The sequence below is a fragment of the Saccopteryx bilineata genome, chromosome 3 (assembly GCF_036850765.1).
Source record: "Saccopteryx bilineata isolate mSacBil1 chromosome 3, mSacBil1_pri_phased_curated, whole genome shotgun sequence".
Classification (NCBI taxonomy): domain Eukaryota; kingdom Metazoa; phylum Chordata; class Mammalia; order Chiroptera; family Emballonuridae; genus Saccopteryx; species Saccopteryx bilineata.
In genome coordinates, this window is record NC_089492.1 from 295,355,135 (window position 1) to 295,382,942 (window position 27,808).

The 27,808-nt window shown below is 44.1% G+C and overlaps 1 protein-coding gene across 7 annotated transcripts; it reads left to right on the forward strand.

Annotated features, from left to right (window-relative positions):
* Nucleotides 1-1,268: 1,268 nt before the first annotated feature.
* Nucleotides 1,269-16,134, forward strand: LOC136331844 (zinc finger protein 583). 7 transcript variants are annotated; one of them, XM_066270916.1, is made up of 5 exons: nt 1,269-1,407; nt 3,320-3,420; nt 10,594-10,720; nt 11,757-11,855; nt 14,480-16,134. In XM_066270916.1, exons 2-5 carry the CDS (start codon nt 3,412-3,414, stop codon nt 15,955-15,957), a joined length of 1,713 nt encoding a protein of 570 aa, XP_066127013.1. In that variant the 5' UTR covers nt 1,269-1,407; nt 3,320-3,411; the 3' UTR covers nt 15,958-16,134. The 7 variants fall into 7 exon arrangements, with proteins under 7 accessions (XP_066127013.1, XP_066127019.1, XP_066127016.1 ...); XM_066270922.1 differs by having other exon boundaries at nt 10,594-10,683; nt 11,760-11,855; XM_066270919.1 differs by having other exon boundaries at nt 1,270-1,311.
* Nucleotides 16,135-27,808: the final 11,674 nt, after the last annotated feature.

Below are 27,808 nucleotides of genomic sequence, written 5' to 3' on the forward strand. Positions count from 1 at the left end.
AGTAAATTTTGATTCACTTCGTGACTATTACTAAGCTTTGTAGAACTTTAAGCGATAATGGCTGAAAATGAAACATGTTACCACAAATCTTCAGGCTAATGATACTCACTCTTCAAACATTTGTGACATGTGGAAAAGACTGCAAAAACCTGGCAGTTTGCTAGTATGCTTTAACTTGCGTAAGGTTTGTCTATGTGGTTTGGAAAAAGCAAGGGGAAAGATAAGCAGAAATTCGTCGGACACAAAACCAACAATTTTTGTGCATTGTGTTCCTTTAACTATTCATAGATACGAATAGTTTTTCCCATATTGAGTCTTAATGCAAATAGTAGCAGTTTTGTTCCTACTTGTAAACACACATCCACACACACGCACCCAAGATGTATTTGCACAGATGGCTTCATCACAGATATTCTTTCTATAAATTCTATGGTTTTCACACGGATAGATCACTTATTTGATCCTTCTGCTTGTAACCCTATTGTTTATATCAACGATTTGTTACTATCAACAATACTTTACTTTTTTCTTTTTATTTTCTCAATATCAAAATTCCCAACTCATGTAATGCTTTTTGTCATTGGTGCCTTTGTTGGAACGTCATGTTGAAGCCCTGAAGTGTACAACCCAAAGTTGGCAGAACTGAGACATGAATAAATCGGCGCTAGAACGAAAGATAGGAGTTTTATCAAATATTTTCAGACGGGTGCATTGGAAACCAGAGAGTATGACTGAAAGAAGGAAGAAGTGAATGATCTATAAACTCGGCTGTTTTGTTTTTTTCTTATAACCCCTATCACTTCCGAATATATACATTAGTATCTTTTTATTTATTTTTCTCTTGAATGTCTCCCGCATTAGAACGTCAGCTACGGGTTCACAGTTGTGTCCCCGGCACACGGAGGCGCTGAATAAATAAATGATTTAGAAAGACAGTTGAGGAGAGAGAAGAAACAGGAAAAAGAAAGAGACATCCCAAGATCTTTCCCACTCGTACGTCTGCGGACTCTTCTCTTTGCTTGTCCTGGCTAGGCTGCCGTTTCCGCCCACTGCGCTTGCGCATCACGGCTCGTCTGCCGCGCGCCGGACTTGGGGGGTGGGGGTGGGGCGGAACCCGAGCGAAATGCGCCTGCGCAGTAGAACCAATCCACCTAGGCCTGGGCGGGCCTCGGTCCGCCTTAGCGTGCCGCGTGATGGAGGACCCGGCGAGCAGTCCCACCATGCTCTGCGCCGTACCCGACGCTGGACTACACTTCCCAGTGGCCACTGCGGCGGGCGGCAGCCCGCCCGCACGAGCGCTTCGGCCCCTTTGTGAGTCCGCGGGTCCGCCCTGGGATCGAGTCCCCGCCCCGGCCCCGGGGGATGCTGAGCCCCCTGTCTGTGCCCGAGGCGCGGAGGGAGGAGTCGGTGAGGAGGAGGTCCGGGGGCCGGCGGGCGGGCGGGTGAAGGGACCTATCACCGCGTGTGGGAGCCAATTGGGAGTCATCATGCGGGTGTGACAGTGTGAGGTCGTGTCACTTTGTGTGTGTGTGTGTGACCATAGCTGTGACAGCGAGCGGGCCACCGCGCAGCTCTATGTGTGTGCATGTGTGTATATGCATGTGTGTGCATGTATGTGTGTATGCATGTGTGATCGTGTGAGTCTGCTATGATTGATTGTGTGGTCTTAGGACTGAGAGTGACACTGTGAGCGTGGCAGTGGACCCCAGGTGGCCTTGAGTGACCCGCTGCGAGGAGCGTGGCCCCGGTGGGCCAGCAGGAGGGCCGGTGCTGGGGGGGTGGGGAGCAGACATGCACAGGAAGCAGAGAAGACATAGGGAGCGGTGGGGACAGGGAAGGAGAGGAGGAGGAGACACGGAGGACACCCCAGCCTTGGGCCCTGGACATCGTTTAGACCGGGCTGCTGGACCTCGGCCCTCCTCTCTGGTGCAGAAGAAGGTCTCTACATCACTCTCCCCTAAGTCCCTCTGGAACAGAAAAAGGGAGACCTACTGTGTGCTGTTTGTGAAAACAAAAGGCAGAATGCCTGCCACGGGTAGATCACAAAGGATCATCTATATCTCCCGATGACGCCAATAGCTCCTGGGGTGTAGTAGGTGCCATTTTCCTGAGGTTCGGAGTGGTCCCCTAACCCCAGGGAGGTCGCGGAGCTCGTGATTCGGGCTTGGGGTGTTGGGGGCATCTCCATCCCCCAACCTAGTGGTCCTTATCACTGAAGATGCTGCTTGACTCTCCACGCAGTGGGGTCAGAGAAGAAGGAACAGGTGAAGGAATTGCAGTGACTGTTCATGGGTAGTCTCTCATTTACGTCTCCCCTGGGGAATTCCTCAGAAAAGTCAAGAGCTCTGTTCCCAGGTGCCGCCTGTCACAAACCAGGACCAGAAGCACCCTGTCCTGACTCCATGGCCCAGGGCCCTCCAGACCACATGACCCCTCTGATTCCTACTCAGTGTAAAGATGCTTTTTCTCTGAGACCGCCACTCTGTAGCTGATCTCTAGTCTTTGTAGAAAGAGTGGGGACATGTTTCCTTTCAACATCATCATCATCTGGTGGGAAGATTAAAAGTTGGACCTGGAGGCCCTGGCTGGTTGGCTCAGTGGTAGAGCATCGGCCTGGCATGTGGAAGTCCCGGGGTTTGATTCCCAGCCAGAACACACAGGAGAAGTGCCCATCTGCTTCTCCACCCTTCCCCCTCTCCTTCCTCTCTGTCTCTCTCTTCCCTTTCTACAGCCAAGGCTCCATTGGAGCAAAGTTGGCCCAAGCGCTGAGGATGGCTCCATGGCCTCCACCTCAGGCACTAGAACAGCTCTGGTTGCAAGGGAGCAAAGCCCCAGATGGGCAGAGCATTGCCCCCTGGTGGACATGCCGGGTGGATCCCAGTTAGGCGCATGCAGGAGTCTGTCTCTCTGCCTCCCTGCTTCTCACTTCAGAAAAATACAAAAAATAAATAAATAAATAAATAAAAAGTTGGACCTGGATTCCAGTTGGGCTTAATTACTTAGTACCGTGAAGCCTTGAATAATTTCACTGATGAGCCATCATGTGTGAAGGGTGTGTGTGTGGGGGGATCCTTATTGGGTAGTGCTGTTCTGAAGGGTAGATAGTGTTCCTGTTTATAAGTATCAGGGAAGAGCGGGCTTATGCACAGGAAGTTCAAATGGGGTTCCTGAGATCTAAAAACACCTGGGAAAAAGAATTGTATGTAAATTTAGACAGGAATGACCAATGCAGGGATACCACTAGCCTAGGTCTGTGGTGGGGGAGAAGGAAACGGGCGTTTCTAGACGGGTGATGCAGGGTTTCTGTCTCCCTCTGCAGCTCTGTTTTCTCCCGGTACTGCCTGTCTACCACGGAGGGCCCTGAAGGAAGAGGACAGGAGAGCCACCATCAATTCTTAAATTTTTAAAGCCATGTCCAAGGTAAGGAAGCATTTCTTCCCCCTTCCCCAGAATGCCTTGATTGAGGTTTTATGGGAACGTTTTGGTTTTCTTCTGAAACTCCCCAGCCAAACAAAGTCCCATCTATTGGTGACCTGGTCCCCATGTTCTCCAGTCCAGTAAAAAGGGGGTTCCCAAAAAACCCAGTGAGCCAATGCATTTTTTTTAGATTTTTATTTATTCATTTTAGAGAGAAGGAGGTGAGAGAGAGAAGGCGGGTAGGGGGGGAGGAGCAGGAAGCATCAACTCCCATATGTGCCTTGACCAGGCAAGCCCAGGGTTTTGAACCAGCGACCTCAGTGTTCCAGGTGGACGCTCTATCCACTGCGCCACCACAGGTTGGGCAGCTTCCTCTTTTTCTTATCATTTTAGTCTTCGTTCAAGAAATCGTTGAGCGACTCCTATGGGTTAGGATCTCTGAAGAGGCAAACATGCACTCCCGGGGGGTATATAAGAGCCTCCGTGGTAGGGACTTGATTCATGGTGGTCAGGATGTGTGTTCAGATGTGACCACCAGCTTAGAGCTTAGTCATAGTATGCGACAAGGTCTCTTGCTCAGGGTGATCCTGAGGAATGGAATGTGTTGGGTCTTGAGTAGTAGTGTCACATGGGGCAGATAGGGCAGGGATTTTTTCAGGTGTGCTGTGGGCTTGTTTTGTGTGTGTGTGACAGGGACAGAGAGAAGGACAGATAGGGACAGACAGGAAGGGAGAGAGATGAGAAGCATCAATTCTTCATTGCGGCACATTAGTTGTTCATTGAGTGCCTTGACTGGGGTCTCCAGCAGACCAAGTGACCCCTTGCTCAAGCCAGAGACCTTGGGGTCATGTGTATGATCCCACGCTCAAGCCAGGACCCCGCGCTCAAGCTGGTGAGCCCACACTCAAGCCAGCAACCTCTGAGTTTTGAACCTGGGTCCTCTGCATCCCAGTCTGATGCTCTATCCACTGCACCACCGCCTGGTCAGGTGTGCTGTGGGCTTTGAGGAGTTGAACTTCATGGGAGTAATGAGGTCCTGCTTTAGGGACATCCTCAGTAAGTAGCTGGCTATAGCTAGTGTATTCTAGGTCATCCAGTTAAGTTTAGTGGAATAAAAATGGAAAAATAGCAGGAAACATTTTTGTAAAAGAATAATAGTAGGGAGTACTTGAGTCCACATTTATTTGTTTATTTATTTATTTTCTTAAGTGAGAGGAGGGAAGATAGTGAGACAGACTCCTGCATGAACCCTGACTGGGATCCACCAAGCAACCCCGTCTGGGGCCGATGCTTGAGTACTGAGCTATTTTTAGCACCGGAGGCTGAGATGCTTGGACTAACCAAGCTATCCTCAGTGCCTAGGGCCATGCTTGAACCAATCAAGCCACTGGCTGTGGGAAGGGGAGAGGGAGAGAAGGAGGAGAGGGAGGTGGGGAGAAGTAGATGGTCCCTTCTCCTGTGTGTCCAGACTGGGAATTGAACCCAGGACATCCCTATGTTAGGCTGACACTCTATTCACTGAGCCACGGGCCAGGGCCTGAATCCACATTTAAAAATGGCTACCTCCATCTATAACAGTAAATAATAGTCTGGCATGGGAGCCAGAAGGAACAAATGGAAAGATCAGTATTTAATGTCTAGAAACAAATGGAAGTATACATAAGAATAGAAAAAACTCATTTACTAGACATATAGTTAGTTGTTCAGGATTTAACTGTACCAAGTGCTATATTAACTGGACTAAGTGGTAAATTAAAACAGACTCTGTCTTTTTTTTTGCATGGAATTTAGTACCGGCTGGTTTGTTTATTATATTTATATAATGCGGAGAAGGGATGGATTATTCATTTAGAAAAAAATTTTTTTTCCTCACTTTGTGTAGGTTGTATCTGAAAAATAAAACCATGCACACTACTAGATGAAAATATAGAGACTGGGTGTATAGAGGATGATGAGGCAGAAGCAGAAATCAGCAGTGTCCAGTGGAACTTCCTGTAATGATTGAGGATAGAAACGTAGTCCTGGCCGGATAGCTTGGTTGGTTAGAGCATCACCCAAAGCACAGAGGCTGCTGGTTCAATTTCCAGTCACATATAGGAAAGACCGATCTTCCTGTCTCTCTCTCTCTCTCTCTCTGTCTCTCTCCTCTCTCCTCTCTCCTCTCTCACTAAAATCAATAAAGAAACGTTAAAAAATACATTTAAAATAAATGTGCCCCACGTGGCTGTGGAGCACTTGTCTGTACCAGGGTGACTGAGGAACTGAATTTATAATGCTAATTGATTTATATTTAAATAGCGACACGTGGTCAGGAACTAGTGTATTGGACAGCACAGGTCCAAGCTCATAAAATAATAAAGCCGGGAAGAAGATTGGGGGTTAGCTTGTCCAAATCTCATTTTATACATGAGGAAATAGAGACCAACGGGGGGAAGCAACAGATTCCTGTCACTGCCATTGTGGGAAGATGTAGGGTATGTGGTGGGTCAGGAGCAGAGATGAAAGTAGGTGAGTGACGATTTGAAGAGAGTGGTAGGGAACGGTGGTGTGCCCCCTGGGGCGGAGCACATCATTTCATTCCTTCCCCCAGAACCTTCACTGGCTTCTGTTTTACTTGGAAATGAAACCACTACCTATAAAGTGATCTAGCCCGTAACTACCCTGGGCCTCATTTTATTTTTGTTTTTTATTTTTATTTGTTTTGTATTTTTCCAAAGTGAGAAGTGGGGAGGCAGAGAGACAGATTCCCGCATATGCCCGACTGGGATCCACCCGGCATGCCCACCAGGGGGCGATACTTGGCCCATCTAGGGCGTTGCTCCGTTGCTGCAGGAGCCATTCTAGCCCCTTAGGGGGAGGACATGAAGCCATCCTCAGGGCCCGGGGCCAACTTTGCTCCAATGGAGCCTTGGCTGTGGGAGGGGAAGAGAGAGATAGAGAGAAAGGAGAGGGGGAAGGGTAGAGAAGCAGATGGGTCCTTCTCCTGTGTGCCCTGGCCGGGAATCGAACCCGGGACTTCCACACAGTGGGCCGACGCTCTACCACTGAGCCAACCAGTAAAATAATAAAAAATAATAATAAAAAAAGAAAATAGAGACATTGCAGCATCAGAGTGAAAAATTAAGATTCACACAACTGAAAATAATATATAGGCAAGGCCTATATATTATTCTTTTAATGAACACTCTAGGATAATATGTATCTTTTACTCATTAGGTAATAATCCTCTTTCTTCCTCCTATAATCTTCCTTCTATAATTCTCTTACTGCTTCCTGAACAAGATAAGACCCTATAGCAATTGACCCCAAGAAACTATTGTCAGTAGATGTTATATATGGTGTATAGTTTCTGTTTTGGGCACCTAATTTTTTCCTTTGTTTCTATGCTTCCATTTGCTTTCAACTTTCTTCTACCTGAAGAACCCCTATTTAATATTTCTCTGCAGTAAAGTACTGCAGGTCAGTACTTTATTCCCAGCCAGACCGGGTTTTCGTTAGCTCCTCTTCTTGCTGGGTTAAAAGAGTGTAATTTAATTTTTTTTCTGAGCTTATGTAATTTGGGGATATCCTAGTCTCAATGGGCAGGAAAACATATAAAAATTTATTTTAAGAAACTAGAGCCCCGGTTGATTGGCTCAGCAGTAGAGCATCAGCCTGGCATGTGGAAGTCCCGGGTTTGATTCCTGGCCAGGGCACACAGGAGAAGCACCCATCTGCTTCTCCACCATTCCTCTTCTCCTTTCTCTCTATCTCCCCCCCCCCCCACAGCCAAGGCTCCACTGGAGCAAAGTTGGCCCGGGTGCTGAGGATGGCTCCATGGCCTCCACCTCAGATGCTAGAATGGCTCCAATTGCAGCGGAGCAACGCCCCAGATGGGCAGAGCATCACCCCCTGGTGGGCATGCTGGGTGGATCCCGGTTGGGCGCATGCAGGAGTCTGTCTCTCTGCCTCCTCACTTCTAACTTCAGAAAAAAAAAAAAAAAAGAAAAGAAAATAGAGACATTGCAGCATCAGAGTGAAAAATTAAGATTCACACAACTGAAAATAATCAACGGGTTAGTACTTAAGATAGGGCATGCTTATACTGTGTGATATTATCTACCCAACATGACTGATGTTATAAGTCAATGAATATGTATAGATAATGATAGACATCTGTATAAGGAAACATTTAAACAAACATATACTAACTGTAAATTTTGGCCACTTCTAAGAGGTAAGGTTATCTGATAGGTAGGTGTGGGGATGTGGAGGACTTCCAATTCTTTAACTTAAAAAAAGGGAGGGGGAACTTCTTGGCCTTTTGGCTACAATCATGTGTAAAAAGGGAAAAAATTCACTGAAGGTAGAAATACTGACTATCATTTTCTAAGTTTCTTTTTATGATGCCAAAATTTTATGAAAATTCTGTTTTACCACATAAAAACAAATATAAAAATACTTGAAAGGTAGCCAAGTCTCATTGGCCAAGTGAAAAATGTGAATAAGATGATTGAAACCTAGGATCCATTAGTGCAGCTAAAAAATGTCTTTAAGAACTTAAGCCCTGGGCGGTTAGCTCAGTTGGTTGGAGAATTGACTGGAAGCACAGAGGTTGCTAGTTTGATCCCCGGTCAGGGCACGTACAGGAACAGGTTGATTTTCCTGTCTCTCTCTTTCTCTCTCCCTCCCTTCCTCTCTCTCTATCAAGTCAATTTTTTTAAAAAATTAAAAATAAAAAGGAACATTAGCCCCTGTCCAGACTCCTGCATGTGCCTGACCGGGATCCACCTGGCATGCCCACCAGGGGGTGATGCTCAGCCCATCCGGGGTGTCGCTCTGTTGCAACCAGAGCCACTCTAGCGCCTGAGGCAGAGGCTACAGAGCCATCCTTTGCTCCAATGGAGCCTTGGCTGTGGGAGGAAAGGAGAGAGATAGAGAGGAAGGAGAGAGGGGAGGATGGAGAAGCAGATGGGCGCTTCTCCTGTGTGCCTCAGCTGGGAATTGAACCTGGGACTTCTACACAGCAGGCCAACGCTGTACCGCTGAGCCAACTGGTCAGGGACATGAATTTTTTTGATGAGAAAGGTTTTTGTGTGAAATCAGTGACGCACTTAAACACATTGTCAGTAGGAGCATTACTCTGTGAGTCACAGGAAGGGGAGAAGTGATGTTGCTATTTGACAACCACTAAGGCCAAGAATACACCAGAACTCACTCCATCTGGGGTCCTCAAAGGTGCTGGCATGCTAGGCCTCCCCCTCTACTGCAGGATGGAGGGGACATCTGGCATGGTGGCCCGCAGGGTCCGTGTGGTAGCTGTTCACCAACCTGTGCGGTGGTATTTCAGTATCTGACCACTCAGTTCACCTGTCCAGGTATGTCCCATTGAGTGCCACCTGCCCATCAGCCCAGCTGAGACGGGACCTTGGTCTGTGACATGCCAAACCTAAGAAGCATGTCCAAAACTATACAGCAAACCCTGATAACCCGGAGCAGATGTACCTCGTTAGGAAGGATACCCATTTTGAATTTTTAGGGAGCAGATTAGGTCTTGTCGCACATTGTGAATAAGAACCTTATTCAACATACAGTGGCAGTATTTGAGACCTAGCCATCTAGTGACATTCAAAAAACTCTCTTGCACATTGGACATGTGAAATTGGGTGTTTCCCTCCATTGAGAGCTGTAGGTATTTCTGATGTACTTCATGATCACACTGGAAATAGTCACTGAGTTTATTAGCAGTGTTTAAAATTACTATTATTTTGTCTCTTAGGGAGCATGATAGGTTTCCAGGTGTTTTTGAAACTCAGTGGAGTCATCAAAAGCTGTTAGATAACCTTTTGTGGACCCTGCTTCTTCTGTGTAAATGGTGTACATTTGTTTTAATTATATTTTTTCAAAATCACTACAAAACTTGTTTACTATTTTCTTACATATGTGCCGTATTTTTCACTCCATAAGATGCACTTTTTCCCCCCTAAAAGTGGAGGGGTAAATGCCTGTGTGTCTTATGGAGTGAAAAATATGGTATTTTATTAAATATTTTAACACACCATTTGGTTCAGAATATTTTTTTTCTTATTTTCCTCCTTAAAACCCTAGGTGTGTCTTATGGTCAGGTGTGTCTTATGGAGCAAAAAATACAGCACTTAATTTTAGAAAATTAGTATTATAAACATCAATAGGATAGGATGTGTATGTATATATTAGGATGTGCATATGTGTGTATGTATATGTATTACTATTATTTACACACACATACACACATATTTACACACACATACGCATCTTACTGGTACATCTGGAATATTCCACCATAGAGTTTGGAAAAATGCAGGTTTAGACCACCGACATCTTGGAAGACTTAACTCACATTCCTGTCTCTTCCTCGAAGTCCTTCTTCACTGCTGCAACCTACCCTGATTTTCCACACTGAGACACACTCTCGCATTTAGTGTGCACAATGTATTATTTTACACTTGATTGTTGAGTGCTGTTATGCTCACTCTTGTGCTATAAATCTTCTCTGTCAGCAGAGGCTAACTCTGAAATAGTACACTTAGCATGGCGACATCAAAAGTAAGCACAGGGGAGGTCCTGGCCGGTTGGCTCAGCGGTAGAGCGTCGGCCTGGCTTGCGGGGGACCCGGGTTCGATTCCCGGCCAGGGCACATAGGAGGGGCACCCATTTGCTTCTCCACCCACTCCCCTCCTTCCTCTCTGACTCTCTCTTCCCCTCCCGCAGCCAGGGCTCCATTGGAGTGAGGATGGCCCGGGCGCTGGGGATGGCTCCTTGGCCTCTGCTCCAGGCGCTGTAGTGGCTCTGGTCGCGGCAGGGCGACGCCCTCGAGGGGCAGAGCGTCGCCCCCTGGTGGGCAGAGCGTCACCCCTGGTGGGAGTGCCGGGTGGATCCCGGTCGGGCGCATGCGGGAGTCTGTTTGTCTGTCTCTCCCCGTTTCCAGCTTCAAAGAAAAGAAAAAAAGAAAGAAAAAAAAGAAAGAAAGAAAAAAAGTAAGCACAGGGGAGTCACCCAGCCATTACTTGACCTGTGTTGCTCAGAATGTAAAATACCTCCAGAAAATGGCACTATACATGGTCTTTCTCTCCAAAACCATAGCTGATTTAGCTCTTCAGACTACGTCCATGGGAGGGTAAGAACACTGGTTGGACAAGTGTGTTTATGTCATTTCAGGATGTGGTGACATTTGGGGATGTGGCCATAGATTTCTCTCAAGAGGAGTGGGAATGGCTGAATCTTGCTCAGAGGAATCTGTACCGAAAGGTGATGCTGGAGAACTACAGGAACCTGGTCTCCCTGGGTGAGGTCTCCCCATAATTCCAAATCTGCACATTGGGCTGCTCTGCAGCATAATGTGTAGGAAGCCTCTGACCTACCGTATTTCCCCATGTATAAGATGCACCATTTTACAAAAAATTGGGGGTCTAAAAACCGGGCACGTCTTATACAGGGGTTGTAGATTTTTTTTTTTAATATTTTGTATTTTTCCGAACGTAGGAGCGGGGAGGCAAACAGACAAACTCCTGCATGTACCCAACAGGGATCCACCCGGCATGCCCACTAGGGGGTGATGCTCTGCCCATCCGGGGCGCTTCTTTGTTGCTCAGCAACTGAGCTCTTTTTAGCACCTGAGGTGGAGGCCATGGAGCCATCCTCAGCACCCGGGCCAACTTTGCTCCAATGGAGCCTTGGCTGTGGGAAGGGAAGAGAGACAGAGGAAGGAAAGGGGGAACGGTGGAGAAGCAGATGGGCCCTTCTCCTGTGTGCCCTGGCTGGGAATTGAACCTGAGACTTCCAGACGCCTGGCTGACACTCTACCACTGAGCCAACTGGCCAGGGCCAGTTGTAGACTTTTTACTTGCATTTCCCGCTTTTCCCGCACTTGTTTTTGTGCTCGTTGTTGAAGACATTGATTTGTCCTCAGACACAGATGAGGACAAGCTAACGGATGGGAGTTTTGTCAATGATGAGGAGTTGTACGAATTTTATGAAGAAAACAACCTGAGTTCAATAACTTTATGTCATACATTTCTTTTTCAAATTTTGGGCCCCCAAAATTAAGGTGCGTCTTATATGTGGGAGCATTTTATATGTGGGGAACTATGGTACTTTACTGAACTTCTCTTTCCTGGTGCTCCCCCCCCAAACAGGCTGGGATTTGTAGAACAGGCAGCTTCATTCAACTATGTCTGCACCTTCCTCTTCCTCATTCTTCAGAACACTTCTGCTCCCACGACTCCCTTCTGTAATGCCCCCCCCCCACTACCTCCTGATCATCACGCTACTCAATCTGATTTGAGGGCCTGGCTAATAATTCCTCCTTTATGTCTCATAAGCAGGAGTCTCTATGTCTAAGCCAGAGGTGATCTCACTGCTGGAGCAAGGAAAAGAGCCGTGGCTGGCGGAGAAGGCGAGGACTGGGGGCACAAGCTCTGGTGAGTGAGAGAGAACTGGGGAGGTCAAGGCCATTGCAAGAAAGGAAGGCTCTCCCATTCTGAGAGAGTTCCAGCTTGTAACTGATGGTTTCTGAGTAGCTTTTCTTAACGGCTACAGGCCTTGGACAAACACCGAGGCATCTTTAGCATGAGCTTCCCAACTTATTTTCTCTCCCATCACTGTCTTCTCTGAGAACCTGTCCTGTTCTTTGGGTCCAGGTGTCATAGGGTCTCCTTGTTCTTACTTTTTACTTTTGTCCGGGTCACTCCATCACATTGAAAAAATCCGGACGCAGCAATGCCTCTATTTTTCCTTTTCAGTCACTCACCTCCCTTAAAGGATTGATTCATTTTTTGATTCATGATTTTTTACTAATAATGTTGAGCATCTTTCCATGAACTTCTTGGCCATTCATTTATCTTCTGTGAAGTGTTTGTTCAAATTTTTTGCCCGTGTTTGAGTGGGTTGTTTTTCTTCTTATTGAGTTAGTTGTAAGGGATAGATGTTTACCTTAGTCCAAGTCCTTTGTCATTTATGTGTGTTGGGATATATGTATGCATGCCAGTTGTGGTTTATGTTTTGTGCGTGCGTGCGCGTGTGTGTGTGTGTGTGTGTTTACTGCTGTCTTTTCCATATCCACAGTTTTCCATTTTTATGAAGTCCATTTATTAATTTGTCTTGGTTGGTGCTTCTGCACCCTATATAAGAAATTCTTGCTTACTCCCAGGTCATCAACATTTTCTTTTATGTTTCTTTCTAGGAATTTTATATTTTATATTTGGGTGTACGATCCATTGACCTGATTTTTGTGCCTTGTGTGAAATAAAGATTGAGGTTCATTTTTTCTCCCTTTTGGATATTCAGTTGCTCCAGTATCCTTTGTTGTAAAGACTTTCCAATCCCTGTTATATCGCCTTGTTAGTAGTACCTTTGTTGAAAATTGGCTGACCATAAATGCATGGGTCTAAGTTCTGAACTTGGTTCTGTTCCATTGATCTGTATGTCCATCCTTTCACCAGTAACATACTGTCTGATATCTGTAGCTATATAGTAAATTTTGATATCAGAGAGTTCAATTTGTAATACCACTTTGGCTGTTTTAGATCATTTGCATTTCCATATAAATTTTAGAACAAAGTTGAGAATTTCTACCTAAAATTTTTGATTGGGATTATGATGACTCTGTACATCAATTCGGGAGGGAATTGAAATCCTAACATCATTGAGCTTTCCAGTTCATGAATATGGCTTATTTAATCATTTATTAGTCTTCTTTCTGTTCACAATATTCTGTTGTATCCAGTGTAGTGGTCTTAAATATCTAAAAACAAACTTTTTATGAGTCTTAATTTTTTGTGCTATTATAAATAAAATTCTTAAGAACTCCATCTTCCACTTGTTTGTTTGTTGTATGCAAAAATGGAAATTGATTTTATATTAACTTTATAGCTTTTAACTTTGCTAGATTCATCTAGTAGTTATTTTAGTCATTGTTTTGTAGGTTTCTGACCATTTTCTGCATAGACAATCATATTACCTGCCAATACAGTTTTATTTCTTCCTTTCTGATCCTTGTGCCTTGTTTTTCTTGATTTATTACAATAGCTAGAGCCTCCTTACAATGCTGAATAGACTGGTAAGAGCAGATAGATACACCTGCATTGTTCTCAATCTTAAGGGGACAGGTATTCAGTCTTTCACCAGAAAGTTTGATGTTAGTTTGTGTAAAGGCTCTTTCTCAGTTTTAGAAGTTCCTTTCTATTCCTGGTTTGCTGAGAATTTTTACAAATAAATTTAGTAAAATACTCTTTCTACATCTGTTGAAATGATCATATGATTTTTCATCTTCAATCTCTTGATGGAGTGATCGTTGATTTTCACCTATTAAACCAACCTTGCATTCCTGGGATAAACAATACTTGATCGTGGTTATGCTTTTATATTTTCCTGGATTTGATGTGCTACAATGTTATTAAAGGTTTTACATTTATGTTCATGTGCTAACATTGGTTTTGTGAACCAATGATAGGAATTTCAAAAGTGCTGAGAAACTATTGAGAAATCTTGAGCAGAACAGGTGATCCGATTTGGGAATGGAGAGGGGAAAGCAGTGGCAGGTTAATAAAATCAAGCAATTTGATACAAAATTACTTGGGGTCTCCAAACTTTTTACACAGGGGGCCAGTTCACTGTCCCTCAGACCATTGGAGGGCTGCCAAATACAGTGGTCCTCTCACTGACCACCAATGAAAGAGGTGCCCCTTCCAGAAGTGCAGTGGGGGCCGGATAAATGGCCTCAGGGGGCCGCATTGTGGCCCGTGGGCCGTAGTTTGGGGACACCTGAAAGGCTTCTCAGCTTTAGGGATCAATTGAAAAATTGACATTTGGTGGGAATATATCTCACAGAAAAGGATATTCAGGAAGATCTTTTTAAATTTACATCTTTAATCAGCTTTTTAAAATTCTTGTTGTTTTTTTTTATAATATCATACTTTTTAAACTGCATTTAACAGCTATTAAATCCTCAGATTTCTTATGTATTTTTTTCACTAATTTTTGTTTTACAAGTCCTTCTCTGTATTACCTAAACACAAAAGACTCTTTTTTTCTTACTATCTTTTAGATTGGGATTATGCATATAAAAACAGCAACTTTTCATCAAAGCAAGTGATTTATGAAGAATCCTCCAAAACAGTGACAATGGGAAGAAGCCGTCTTAGGTACAGCCCTAATTGCCCCAGTCTGAGAGAAGACTCTAAAAGTGTGAGCTGGTGGAAGAGCAAACTGGGAAGTAAGAAGGTCTATTCTAGTCAACTGCTCATCACCCATAAAGAAATCCTCGCTGAAGATCCAAGGAATGAATATACCAAATCTTGGGGAACCTTCCACCAGGATGCAATCTTTGCTATAAAACAGAGTTTCCCCAGCAGAGAAAGAGCACATAAGCATGAGCCACAAAAGAGACGTTACCAAAAACAATCCCTTGAAAGGAAACGTAAGAGGGTGTATGTAGAAAAGAAACTTTTGAAATGTAATGAGTGTGAGAAAGTCTTCAACCAGAGTTCATCCCTTACTCTCCATCAGAGAATTCATACGGGGGAGAAGCCCTATGCCTGTGTTGAATGTGGGAAAAGCTTCAGCCAGAGTGCCAACTTAGCTCAACATAAGCGAATCCATACTGGGGAGAAGCCCTACGAGTGTAAAGAATGCAGGAAGGCCTTCAGCCAGAATGCACACCTTGCGCAACACCAGAGAGTTCATACTGGAGAGAAACCATATCAGTGTAACGAATGTAAGAAAGCCTTCAGCCAGATTGCACACCTGACGCAACACCAGAGAGTGCACACTGGAGAGAGACCGTTCGAATGTGTTGAATGTGGAAAGGCCTTCAGTAATGGTTCATTTCTCGCCCAGCATCAGAGAATCCACACAGGAGAGAAACCTTATGTCTGTCACGTGTGTGGGAAGGCCTTCAGCCATCGTGGTTACCTCATCGTCCATCAGAGAATTCACACGGGAGAGAGGCCTTACGAATGTAAGGAGTGTAGGAAGACCTTCAGCCAGTACGCACACCTTGCTCAACACCAGAGAGTTCACACTGGGGAGAAACCTTATGAATGCAAAGTGTGTCAGAAGGCCTTCAGCCAGATTGCCTACCTCGATCAGCACCAGCGGGTGCATACTGGGGAGAAACCCTATGAGTGTATCAAATGTGGGAAGGCCTTCAGCAACAGCTCATCGCTGGCACAACACCAGCGGAGTCATACCGGAGAAAAGCCTTACGTGTGTAAGGAATGTAGGAAGACATTCAGCCAGAATGCCGGCCTTGCCCAGCACCAGCGCATTCATACTGGAGAGAAGCCTTATGAATGTCATGTGTGTGGGAAGGCCTTCAGCTACAGTGGTTCCCTTACTCTGCATCAAAGAATCCACACTGGAGAGAGACCCTACGAATGTAAGGACTGTAGGAAATCCTTCAGGCAGCGTGCCCACCTGTCCCATCATGAGAGAATTCATACTATGGGGTCATTCTTGAGTCTCTCTTCTCCTTTACCCTCAAGATCCAATCAGTTACCAAGACCTGTAGGTTTTATCTCCTAAATATGCCTGGGATCTCCTTTCATCATTTACACTGCATCATCCTTGTCCAGTGCACAAGAATCTACTTGACATGGACCCTGGGAAATAGCTTTCTAATTGGTTGCTTGTATTTTCCACTGACTTTGTCAGTTAGTTGTCCACACTGCAGACAAACCTGTATTAAAAATTTTAATCATATCACTCCTCTCATTCAAACCCCTCAATGGCATCCCATCGTGCTTAGGTTAAAGCACACATTCTTTAAAATAGCCTAAATAGACCCTCCCCTAGTATCCCCTGCCAGTCTACCTTACAAAAGCGCTATCTTATGCCCGTATCCATCTCATTCTTTGGAGACTTATCCATAATTAAGCATTTATATTCCAGCATCAAATAGATTTGTTTCTAATCTTTCCTCTGCCAATTTTTTAGCCCACTAATTTTAGAGAAACCTTTTGTCTTTTGTAAGCTTCAGTTTTATTTATAGTATAGGAACAGCAATGGTACTACCTCAAAAGTTAATGTGAGCATTAAATGAGATAATGTATGTCAAGTGCTCAGCACAGTGCCTAGCATAAAGTGTTCACTTAGTAAATGTTAATATAAGTAAAAAGATACTGTGGTATACAAAGACTACACGATCATCTCAACAGTGATCAGCTGAGAAATAACAAAGGCAGCCCCTCAAGACTCAAGAGGTTGTAAAGATTTCTGATTAGGAACAGTGGTCACTGTTCTAAAGATGGGTGACCAGGGTATCTATACAGCAGGATTGATGTTAAGAGTACATGATAATAAAGAGTTCGATGGTGGCTTCTATTGATAGTTCAGCATGAGCATATAGGGATATGACGGTCTTTGTAAGAAAAACTAACCTCATTACATATTCAATGGTTCTAAGAAGCCAGATTTTAAAAATCGAGTTGTTAAGTAGAATTGACTGAGATGTATTCTTCGTTTACATTTAAACAAAGGCAAATATATATATATATATATATACACACACACACACACACACACATATATATATATGTAAAGAAAACTTGAAAAGAGAAATAACCAAAGAAGACTAAAAAAGAAAGTGTAAGGTTGGACCCCTGCTCCTAATTCCAGGTGAATGCATTGTATTACATTTATGTCATTTAAAATAGAAAAATTCGTTGAGATCCTAGCTGTTATTCCAAAACTAGAGGGGAAAAGAAATCAAAACTATAGATCAATACTTATAAACTGGCTGCCCACAAACATGTTTGATTTGGCATGCATCAAGTTTAAAAGGAACATGAACACCTTCAGATGGGCGTGTGTTTTCTAGTTCACTACAGTTCAGACTATTCCCTCTATCTGACTTGTTTTGCACTTTATGTTACTTGCTGACTGTTGAGAATGTAATCAGTGCATGAACTAACTCATATAGGAATGACTACTGGTACAAAGAAAATGATGAAAGTTAATAGAGGATGAAAGAAAGACTTGAACAGACATTTATCCTTCTGTAGGGGAAGACTCAGTTTTACACAGATGAATCTACAGATTCCTCCTACCTAACAAAATTCTTAGAAGGATTTAAAGCTTGAAAGATGGTTTCTGTAAGCATAAACATACACATTCATACAGACATACATATAAAGAAAATATAATAAAGGTGACATTTCATGCCAGTGGCTTAATTGGTAAAATGGACTTCTCTGAACAAAACAATCTGCTCATCCTTTTACACAAATGTAAAACAGTGATTAGAGGACACTAACAAAATCATGGAGAGATAACAATCTTTCCTAAACATGACATGAGATCCAGAAGCATTTATATAGGCAAAGATGGTGTAAACAAAAGGTTTCTACATCAGAATTGGTGGAAATCATCAACCCATAAAATTCATATCCTTAACAGATGTGCTCCTACGATCGCTTAGAACATGACACTTCCTCCTCAATGGGTTCAGGGTAGGAAGAGGCAACTGTGGACAGATGAACGTGTGCTAAGTACTGAATCTCACTAGGATCAGAATAAATACAAGCTAAACCAAATAAAGTATGCATTGCAAAAGCCTATGAAAGGACATACTTCTATATGCCAGCACAGAAGTACAGACTGTACAACCTTGTGAAAGGCAAGCAGTATCCAAATTTTCACTGGGCAAACCAAGATTTTCTTGGCAGTTGACAAACAGCACACAGATGTCTCTCCCCTTCATATCCTGGTATGAAAGGTAACATACAAAAAAAAAAAGAGAAGAAAGAACAAGGGTCATCTGTGGGTGCAAGGGTCAAATTTTGTAAAAGGGAGGATTTATTCATGAAATGTAGCACAAGAAACTGCTCCCTGAAATGTCTGCATGGTCGGGGATACAGGAATGGGAACCCATTTGCAAAGGATCCTCAGAGAGGGTCAGGCTTCGAACTGGCTTGTGTAGAGGCTGGGGGAACTGAGGAGACACGATGACAGGACGTCAAGCACTAACATCAGGATGTCAGGCGCTTCTCTGTGTGAAAGTTATGTTAGCACCCCTGCCACCCTGTCTTCTATAAGTGCACTGAATAGGTCTCTTACTTCACACCAACCTAGAAATGATTTCCCGTACAGTAACATCCTAAGTGTAAAAGTACTAGAAGAAAATAACACTAGGGTATGTTTATGATTTTGGTGTTGGACCCATCTTTTGAAAAACACAAAACTTAAGCCATAAAAGAAGATGAATAAAGTTGATATCAAAAGTCAGCATGTTTTTAAACAAAGTTAAAAGAGAGGCAACGGAAAGGTAGATCATATTTGTAATGTAATACAAAGGGAGAGATGTAAAAATACTGACAAATCAATAAAGTCCAAATAAGAAAGTATAAAAATGGGCAAAGTGGGCTTAGGAGGAGGTAGGAAAGGGTAAAGGGGATAAATGGTGATGGAAGGAGACTTGAGTGACGATCACAATATACAGAGATGTATGAAAGAACTGTAGACCTGAAACCTATGTGTTTTATGAACCGATGTCACCCCAGTAAATTCAATTAGAAAGTTTTAAAAAATGACAACAGATAAGGATGGAAAATTCGGAGAAATACTGATGGCCAGTACATATAAATCCATTTAACCTTGCTAGTATTTTTTTTTTTTTTCTGAAGCTGGAAACGGGGAGAGACAGTCAGACAGACTCCTGCATGTGCCCGACCAGGATCCACCCGGCACACCCACCATGGGGCGACGCTCTGCTCACCAGGGGGCGATGTTCTGGCCCTCCGGGACGTTGCTCTGTTGCGACCAGAGCCACTCTAGCGCCTGGGGCAGAGGCCAAGGAGCCATCCCCAGCGCCCGGGCCATCTTTGCTCCAATGGAGTCTTGGCTGAGGGAGGGGAAGAGAGAGACAGAGAGGAAGGAGGGGGGGGGTGGAAAAGCAAATGGGCGCTTCTCCTATGTGCCCTGGCCGGGAATCGAACTCGGGTCCCCCGCATGCCAGGCCGACGCTCTACAGCTGAGCCAACCAGCCAGGGCCCATAACCTTGCTAGTATTAAGATGCAAATTTAAATTATGTAATATCAAAAATTGTCAATGTTGTGGAGAAAGAGTATCTTATCATTGCTACTTTGGAGGCAATGAAGTTTTAATAACCACTATAGCCCCTTTGGAAGGCAGTATGTTTAGAACATAAGACACTAGAAACTGTTTAAACTTCCATCAAAAGAACAGAATATGTAAGGCTAGAAATACCAGCAGCAGTTTAAAAGGATGGGCTGAATATTGACATGGATTTGACTAAAAGACATTGATTAGAAAAATGAAAAATTTCAGAATACATAGTGTTATATTTTAAAAATACATTTCTGCTACCTTTATATAAATAGGTAATTGCTTAGAAAAAGTTCTGAACAGACACATCCAACTGGTACGTGTTTCTTCTGGGGAGGGGACTCTGATCGTATATTCTGATCATGAGGAGTTTTGGCATTAGGAATATCTGAAGTTTTAAACAGGAATGTAATATAATTTTTAAAACTTAACTGAAAAAACAGAATGGACTTACCAGTGAACTAGGGCAGTCAGAATGAGAGTTGTTAGCCCGAGCAGAAACCTTTTTGGAGTTTGGAGAATCTCTCATGGACTCTCCAGCCCTTGCCTTGCATAGTGAGACCCCGGTGACCCCTGCCATTGGGGGGAAACAGGTCGACAGTGGGAGTATCTGAACAACTGCCAGTCATAGGATAATCAAACCATCTTCTTCAATGTGAACAGATGGCTGAGGATCACCATAGGAAGGCTGTAAGCGTAGGCCCTGGCCGGTTGGCTCAGTGGAAGAGTGTCAGCCCAGTGTGTGGAAGTCCTGGGTTTGATTCTCAGCCAGGGCACACAGGAGAAGTGCCCATCTTCTTCTCCACCCTTCCTCCTCTCCTTTATCTCTCTCTTCCCCTCCCACAGCCAAGGCTCCATTGGAGCAAAGTTGGCTCGGGGCGCTGAGGATGACTCCATAGCCTCTGCCTCAGGCGCTAGAATGGCTCCGGTTACAACAGAGCAACAGACCAGATGGACAGAGCATCACCCCCTGGTGGGCATGCCGGGTGGATCCCAGTCGGATACATGCGGGAGTCTGTCTGACTGCCTCCCTGCTTCTAACTTTGGTAAAATACACACAGACACACACACACACACACACACACACAAAGACTGTAAGCGTAATAAGGACCAAGAGACAGAACTAACCCCAGAGTGGCTAGTTAATAAAAGCTATATAATAAAACCAGAAATTTATCTTAGTCTGAGATTTGAACAGATGTTGCATTTTAAAACAATTACAGTAAAAAAAATGTACAAAAAAGTACATTTAAATAGGACAACACCTAAGAATGAAAAAATAATGCTATAATCAGCCTAAGAGAAGGCTTGAAAGAAAATTAAGGGAACTTGCCAAGTACATAAAAAGAAAGAAATTGAGAGACACAAAGGGACATAAAAGTATAGAAGGTCCAACACCTAATAAAAGTTTCTGAAAAAAAATTATCAGGGAAAATCTGAGGCATGTAGCAAATTCATGATTAAGACTTTCAAAATCAAAGGAGTAGCTCACTAAACGTAAGGCCAGCTGAATTGACAAAAACTACAACTACAATAGAATCAAACAGACACACCCAGAAATATTGCTTTTAAGACTAGAATATTAAAGATGAGACCATCCTAAAAGCTCCCCCAAAATGTTCATGTCTCCTAAAAAAAGAACAATCAAGCTAGTGTTGGTCTTCCTGCCCATGAGCAATATTAGATGACAGGGTACAAAAGAACAGTTCCTTCCAAGTGAGCATGTAAACTTACATTAATCTTAGAATTCTACCCGAAAGCAATGAACTCATCAGGTCAAATATCAATATTCTGTATATGCGGTTCACTGCCTTTTATTTGCACTTGTCCATGATTGAAGGGTTCGCTTGAGCAAAATTTGGTTGCAGACAGAAGAGATAGGCAGGAAAGGCTTCAATAAGCAGTGGCTGCGACCAGGAGATGGGTGTTGGGGATCAGTGCGAGGACCACTCTGCAACAATCTGACCAGATTACCAGTGGGCTAGGAATCCAGGGAGTCAGAGAAGAAAATCTTCAGGAAGAATGGAATGGGATACATGAAACAGAATGAGTAGGAAGCTGAGGATTTTACCAATATGGTGAAGACACAAGTTTGTCCTGAGGAAGAAGGAAAGGTGATGACCGGTTCTGGGAAAAATAGAGAAGCCACATCGGCTATCACGGTCCTCGTGTCAAGCCGGCCCACGTAAAATAACACCTGATTTTGGAAAGTAACTAGAATATGAGGGGAAAATCCATTTGACTGAAATATTAGAAATTGTCTTGTTTGAGTAGGTACTGATATTATCATGTTTGGACCTGTAGAGGAGGAAATGTGGTCTCTACACATTGCTGGGCTCGGATTCCTTCAGAGAATAATAATTACATGGTGGTAATAACCGAACACTATGTTATTTCCAACTTTAAAACAGATACGCAAGTCAGTGTAGTCTCTATGTATATCATCTATCTAATACTTCATCATGTAAAAGGCTTCCAGCCAGACAGTGAAGCAGGGATAAGGGGCAATGGGATTCTCATTGCACGAGGAAGGGGCTCACCAGCTTGGTCCGAAGTCCACAGAATAATAAGATGGGTTAGGCCCTGGCTGGCTGGCTCAGTGGTAGAGCATCGGCCTGGCATGTGGAAGTCCCAGGTTTGATTCCTGGTCAGGGCACACAGGAAAAGCACCCATCCTTTCCCCACCCCCCCCCTCTCTCTTCCCCTCCCATGGCCAAGGCTCCATTGAAGCTAAGTTGGTCCAGGCGCTAAGGATGGCAATGGCGCTGACATGGCCTCCGCCACACAGCAATGCTCCAGATGGGCAGAGCATCACCCCTGGTGGGCATGCCAGGTGGATCCCAGTTGGGCTCATGCTTCTCTCTGCTTCTCTGTTTCTCACTTTAGAAAAAATATGAAAAGAAAAAAAGAAAGATGAGTTACCTCCATTCCAAAATAAACTGCAACAGGAATTAATATATGTCACTCGGTGGATGAGTTGAATCTTTATATTTCATAAGACTCAGAATGTATAAAACTGATCAATGGAGAATCAGCAAGTGCATCCAGGTGCTGACAAAAACCAATTCAAATTGTTCAGGATAAGGGACATATTAGCTCCTGTAACTGGACTCAGTGCTGAGAGCCTCCCCCGCCCCCCCCAAAAGACATCTGATATATTTATAACAACTTAAAATGCCAAGGCGAGGCAATCTCTCTCTTAGTCTCCATGCCAGTTACTGGGAAAATATTTGTTCCCATGTAGGCTAGGTTCCTGCTCTGGACCAATCACAGGAGTGCTCTAGCCAGCCTGAGTCATGTGGACAAGCTTCGTCCAGGGGATTGAATTGCTTGGGTTGATCAGTTCACAAAATCCCATGGAGTGTGTGGGGGTGTTGTGTGGAGGGAGGTTGAGAATCAGTTCCTACAAAGAAAAGACCAGACATGAGCTGACGTGAGGGCTTGATTCCTATCTTTTGCTGCAGAAATGCTGTCTTCTATTAGGGGTGCTGCCTCAGGACGTGTAGTAAGGCTAAGCTCAATTTCCACAGGTCAAGTGGATTGGAGACTCAGGAGCTGATAGTTACAGTGATTTAGCCATAATCCTAGGATGACTGCATGCTGGACAAGGGAACCCTAATCTCAAGGAGTCAGGGTTTGAGTGACGAGGAATGGTTGAGCCTCACTCTGCTGGTCATGCCAGCAGACCTCAGGGGTTCCTCTTAAAGACTTCCAAAGAAAGCTTCCCTCACAGAAGGTGTCAAGTGGAGACACAGCCAACAGGAACATGAGGCTGTTTCACAAGGGACCGACCTCATCGACAAGGAGAGTTGTCTTCTAAGGAAACTTCCTTTTCCCCGTCTCTTCTCCTGGTCTCTATGGAAAAGCGGTGGACCCACAGAGGCAGCCAATTCGAATCTATGTGTGAGGGGCCTTTAAATAAGCGGTGGCACCAAGATATCTCTGTGTCTTTCTTTTCTGAATCCAAGGAAAAGCAACAATAAGAATCAGATCTGGAAGCTCCACCTGGGATGAAGTTGAGATACATCAAATTCTAAGCCTCAAGATCTACAGTGAAATGCTCCTAAGTATGGGGAGAGTCCTGCGAGGAAGTTTCTCTTGCATTCCAGAGCAAAAATTATTCCAGAACAGAGGTGTATCTGGGAGGGAAATGTGGGCCATGGACCAGCAGCACCCAGCAACACCAGAGAATCTGGTCAAATTCTAGAATCGTGGGCCCCCAAGGTGATTAGAATTCACAGTCATGTCTGAGAACGGCTGGGCTAAAACAAGTTTCCTGCACTTCTGGACTACTGCCCTGTGATACACAGCTAGATCTGGAAGAACTTCTATTCGTTCAAAAAATTAAAAATCTACACTTGCAGATGGAATACTGGTAGACTCAGTCTTATCCAATTTCCTTCTACCAAAATGGAAAAATACCCACATAAAATTTATATATATATATATATAGTGTGTGTGTGTGTGTATATATATATGTGTGTGTGTATGTATATATATACATATACATATACATATATATATATATATATGCCAGCATCATGGAAATAAGAACGTGATACCACTTCATACATACCACACACTATGAACTCTGTAATGCAGAAACAATAGTTAGGACCACACGGAAAGAACAGGCCAGGATCTTGGGCACTCTAGATCCTCTGATAAGAGCGGCAAATATTCAGAAAAAAGTAGACAAAAGAAATTTTGAAAAACTTGACTAAATACATCCCAACCTGGTAGATAAGAGGCAGAGCTGAACAAAGGTGCCTAAAATTTCTCTAAGAATCCTTCATTCTAGATAGGTACTAGTTTGAATAGCAAAGGCAAGTTACAGTATCTATTAAAAGATGCCTTTTGGCCCTGGCTGGTTGGCTCAGCAGTAGAATGTCGGCCTAGTGTGTGGAGGTCCCGGGTTCGATTCCTGGTCAGGGCATACAGGAGAAGCGCCCATTTATTTCCCCACTCTTCCCCCTCTCCTTTCTCTCTATCTCTCTTTTCCTCTCCCGCAGCCAAGGCTCCACTAGAGCAAAGTTGGCCCGGGCGCTGAGGACAGTTCCATGGCCTCTGCCTCAGGTGCTAGAATGGCTCCAGTTGCAATGGAGCAACACCCTAGATGGGCAGAGCATTGCCCCTGGTGGGCATGCCAGGTGGATCTCGGTTGGACACATGCGGGAGTCTATCTGTCTGCCTCTCCGCTTCTAACTTTAGAAAAATACAAAAAAATAATGCCTTTTAACCCAGCAATTTATTCTCCAAGAATATTGCTAGAACCTTACAAAGCCGATGTACAAGAGGATTAATTGTGGACAAATGGCGATGAAAGAAGACTTGGTTTGGGGTGGCAAACACAAAATACAATATACAAATGATGTGTTATAGAATTGTATGCCTGAAACCTATATTGTTTTATTGATCAATATCACCTCAATAAATTCAATAAAAACATTTGTCAAAGACCATTCATTGCAGCATTGTTTTTTGAAAATAAATCCCGGACCCATAGTGATCCCTGCCCTCATTAAATACTTATTTGAGAGCTGCACTTCTGGGGAGGATGGAATGAGAGGGAATAGTTTATCTTCCCATTAGACATGCTAAAAAATCTGGACAAAATAGATAAAACCTTGGTGTTCGAGAGACTGGACAATCGGCAGCGAGACAGAGATCCCTGGGAAATGGGACGTGAATGAGGTGGGAACCACTGTGATTTCCCCAGGGAGCTGCATGTGGACAGTTTCCAGGCTGTGGTCTCTCTCCGTAGAGGAGACACTGAAGTCATTACTATTCACAGGACAAAGCTCCTGAGTGCTCTTAGAGAAAGAACAACACAGACATCTGTAGAATTTTTACCTGAGTTAAAAACTCTAGTATTTATCTGAATACCGAACAGAACACGCATGGGTGGATATGAGCTGAAGCTGAGGAAAGGACTGATATAGAACTAGAAGGAGAAATGGACAAATCCACAATGTTAAGAGATCCCGACATGCATCTCTCACTAAGACAAGTAGACAGAAAATGAGTAAGGATACTGAACGCTTAACACTATCGCCAACTTGACCTAGCGGATGTTTTCAAATGATTCCACCCGAGAATAGAATATGCACTCTTTCCAAATGCATCAAGCACATTGATCACGACAGATTGTGTTCCAGGCCTGAAAACTTGTCTCAATAGCTCTGGCTGGAGAGCATGGTTGGTAGAGCATCATCCCGAAATGCAGAGATTGCCAGTTCGATCCCTGGTCAGGGCACATACAGGAACAACTGGATGTTCTCTCTCTCTCTTCCCCTCCCTTCTTCCCTTCCTCTCTCGTTAAAATCAAATTCTTTTTTTCTCAATAAATTTAAAAGGGTCCAAACCATACAAAACATTTTTATGACCAGAATAGATTAAATCAGAAATCAGTAACAGAAAGATAATTTGGAAATCTCCAACTATTTAAACCTAAATAGCCCAATTTTTAGTAACCCAGGGGTCAAAAAAGAAACCAAAATGGGAAATAGTATTTGAGTTGAACAAATCTTAGAATACAAAACATCACTGGCTGGTTGGCTCAGCGGTAGAGCGTCGGCTTAGCGTGCGGAGGACCCGGGTTCGATTCCCGGCCAGGGCACATAGGAGAAGCGCCCATTTGCTTCTCCACCCCTCCGCCGCGCCTTCCTTTCTGTCTCTCCCTTCCCCTCCCGCAGCCAAGGCTCCATTGGAGCAAGGATGGCCCGGGTGCTGGGGATGGCTCTGTGGCCTCTGCCCCAGGCGCTAGAGTGGCTCTGGTCGCAACATGGCGACGCTCAGGATGGGCAGAGCATCGCCCCCTGGTGGGCAGAGCGTGGCCCCATGGTGGGCGTGCCGGGTGGATCCCGGTCGGGCGCATGCGGGAGTCTGTCTGACTGTCTCTCCCTGTTTCCAGCTTCAGAAAAATGCAAAAAAAAAAAAAAAAAAAAAAGAATACAAAACATCAAAAGGTGTAACACTGTACTTGGAATATAATAATTTAATAATAACTAAATTATAAGAAAGCTTTCAAATCAATGACTTCAATTTCCATCTTAACAAATTAGAAAACGGAAAGCAATGAAATGAACCCCATAGTTAGCCTAAGAATGGTAACAACAAAGATAATAAAAATCAATCTTGCCCTGGCCAGCTAGCTCAGTCAGTTAGAGGGTTGTCTGGAAACACCAAAGTTGCAGGTTTGATCCCGGGTCAGGGCACATACAGGAAACAACCAATGAAAGCACAATTAAGTGGAACAACAAATAAATGCTTCTCTCCCTCTCTCCCTTCCTCTCTCTCTCTCTCTCTAAAATCAATCAATATGTCGATCTTGAAATTTTTTTTAATGCTGAGTTTACAGAACCGATAAAGCTAGTGTAAATAAAAAAAATTGTATTATAGTGCTTATATGATCTTCCTTTTCAAATCTGGTGGCTGTTTTCTCAGTTGTGGTCAAAGTTAGAGTGACTTAACGTGTATGGGTCATACATTCCACAAGGTAGTCTTAACAAGATATGGACGTTCTCAAACACAGCTTTAGCACAGGGAAAACGTACACAGAAGCATCCAACTGTATAACCTGTTTACAAACAAACAAACAAAACCCGCCAATTTTCCTTCTTACAGATTTTTCACAAGCTAGAAAGAGATGAAAAGCTATTAATGGTGAACAGCTCACAGGAGAAGAGCCTGGTACATAAATCCAGGGTTATCCCCATGTATTAGTCAGTTTGAGCTGCCATAACAAAACATCATAGACTGCGTGGCCTAAACAAAAGGAATTTCTCCTAGTTCAGCTGAAAATCTAAGATTGGGGTGCCAGCATGTTGGATATTGGTGAGGGTTGGCTTTCTGGCTTGTAGACAGCTGTCTTCTTCCTGTGTCCTGACCTAGCAGATTGAAAAAGCCAATCTCTCTGGTGCGCTTTCCTTTATTTTTTTACTTTTTATTTTTTGTATTTTTCTGAAGTGAGAAGCAGGGAGGCAGAGAGTCAGACTCCTGCATGTGCTGACTGGGATCCACCTGGCATGCCCACCAGAGGGCGATGCTTGGCCCCTCTGAGGTGGTGTTCCGCTTCAATCAGAGCCAGTCTAGCACCTGAGGCAGAGGCCTGGAGCCCTCCTCAGCACCCAGGGCCAACTTCACTCCAATAGAGCCTTGGCTGCGGAGGGGAAGAGAGAGACAGAGAGAAAGGAGAGAGGGAAGGGTGGAGAAGCAGATGGATGCTTCTTTTGTGTGCCCTGGCCGGGAATCAAACCTGGGACTTCCACACGCCAGGTTGACACTCTACCGCTGAGCCAGGGCCCAACC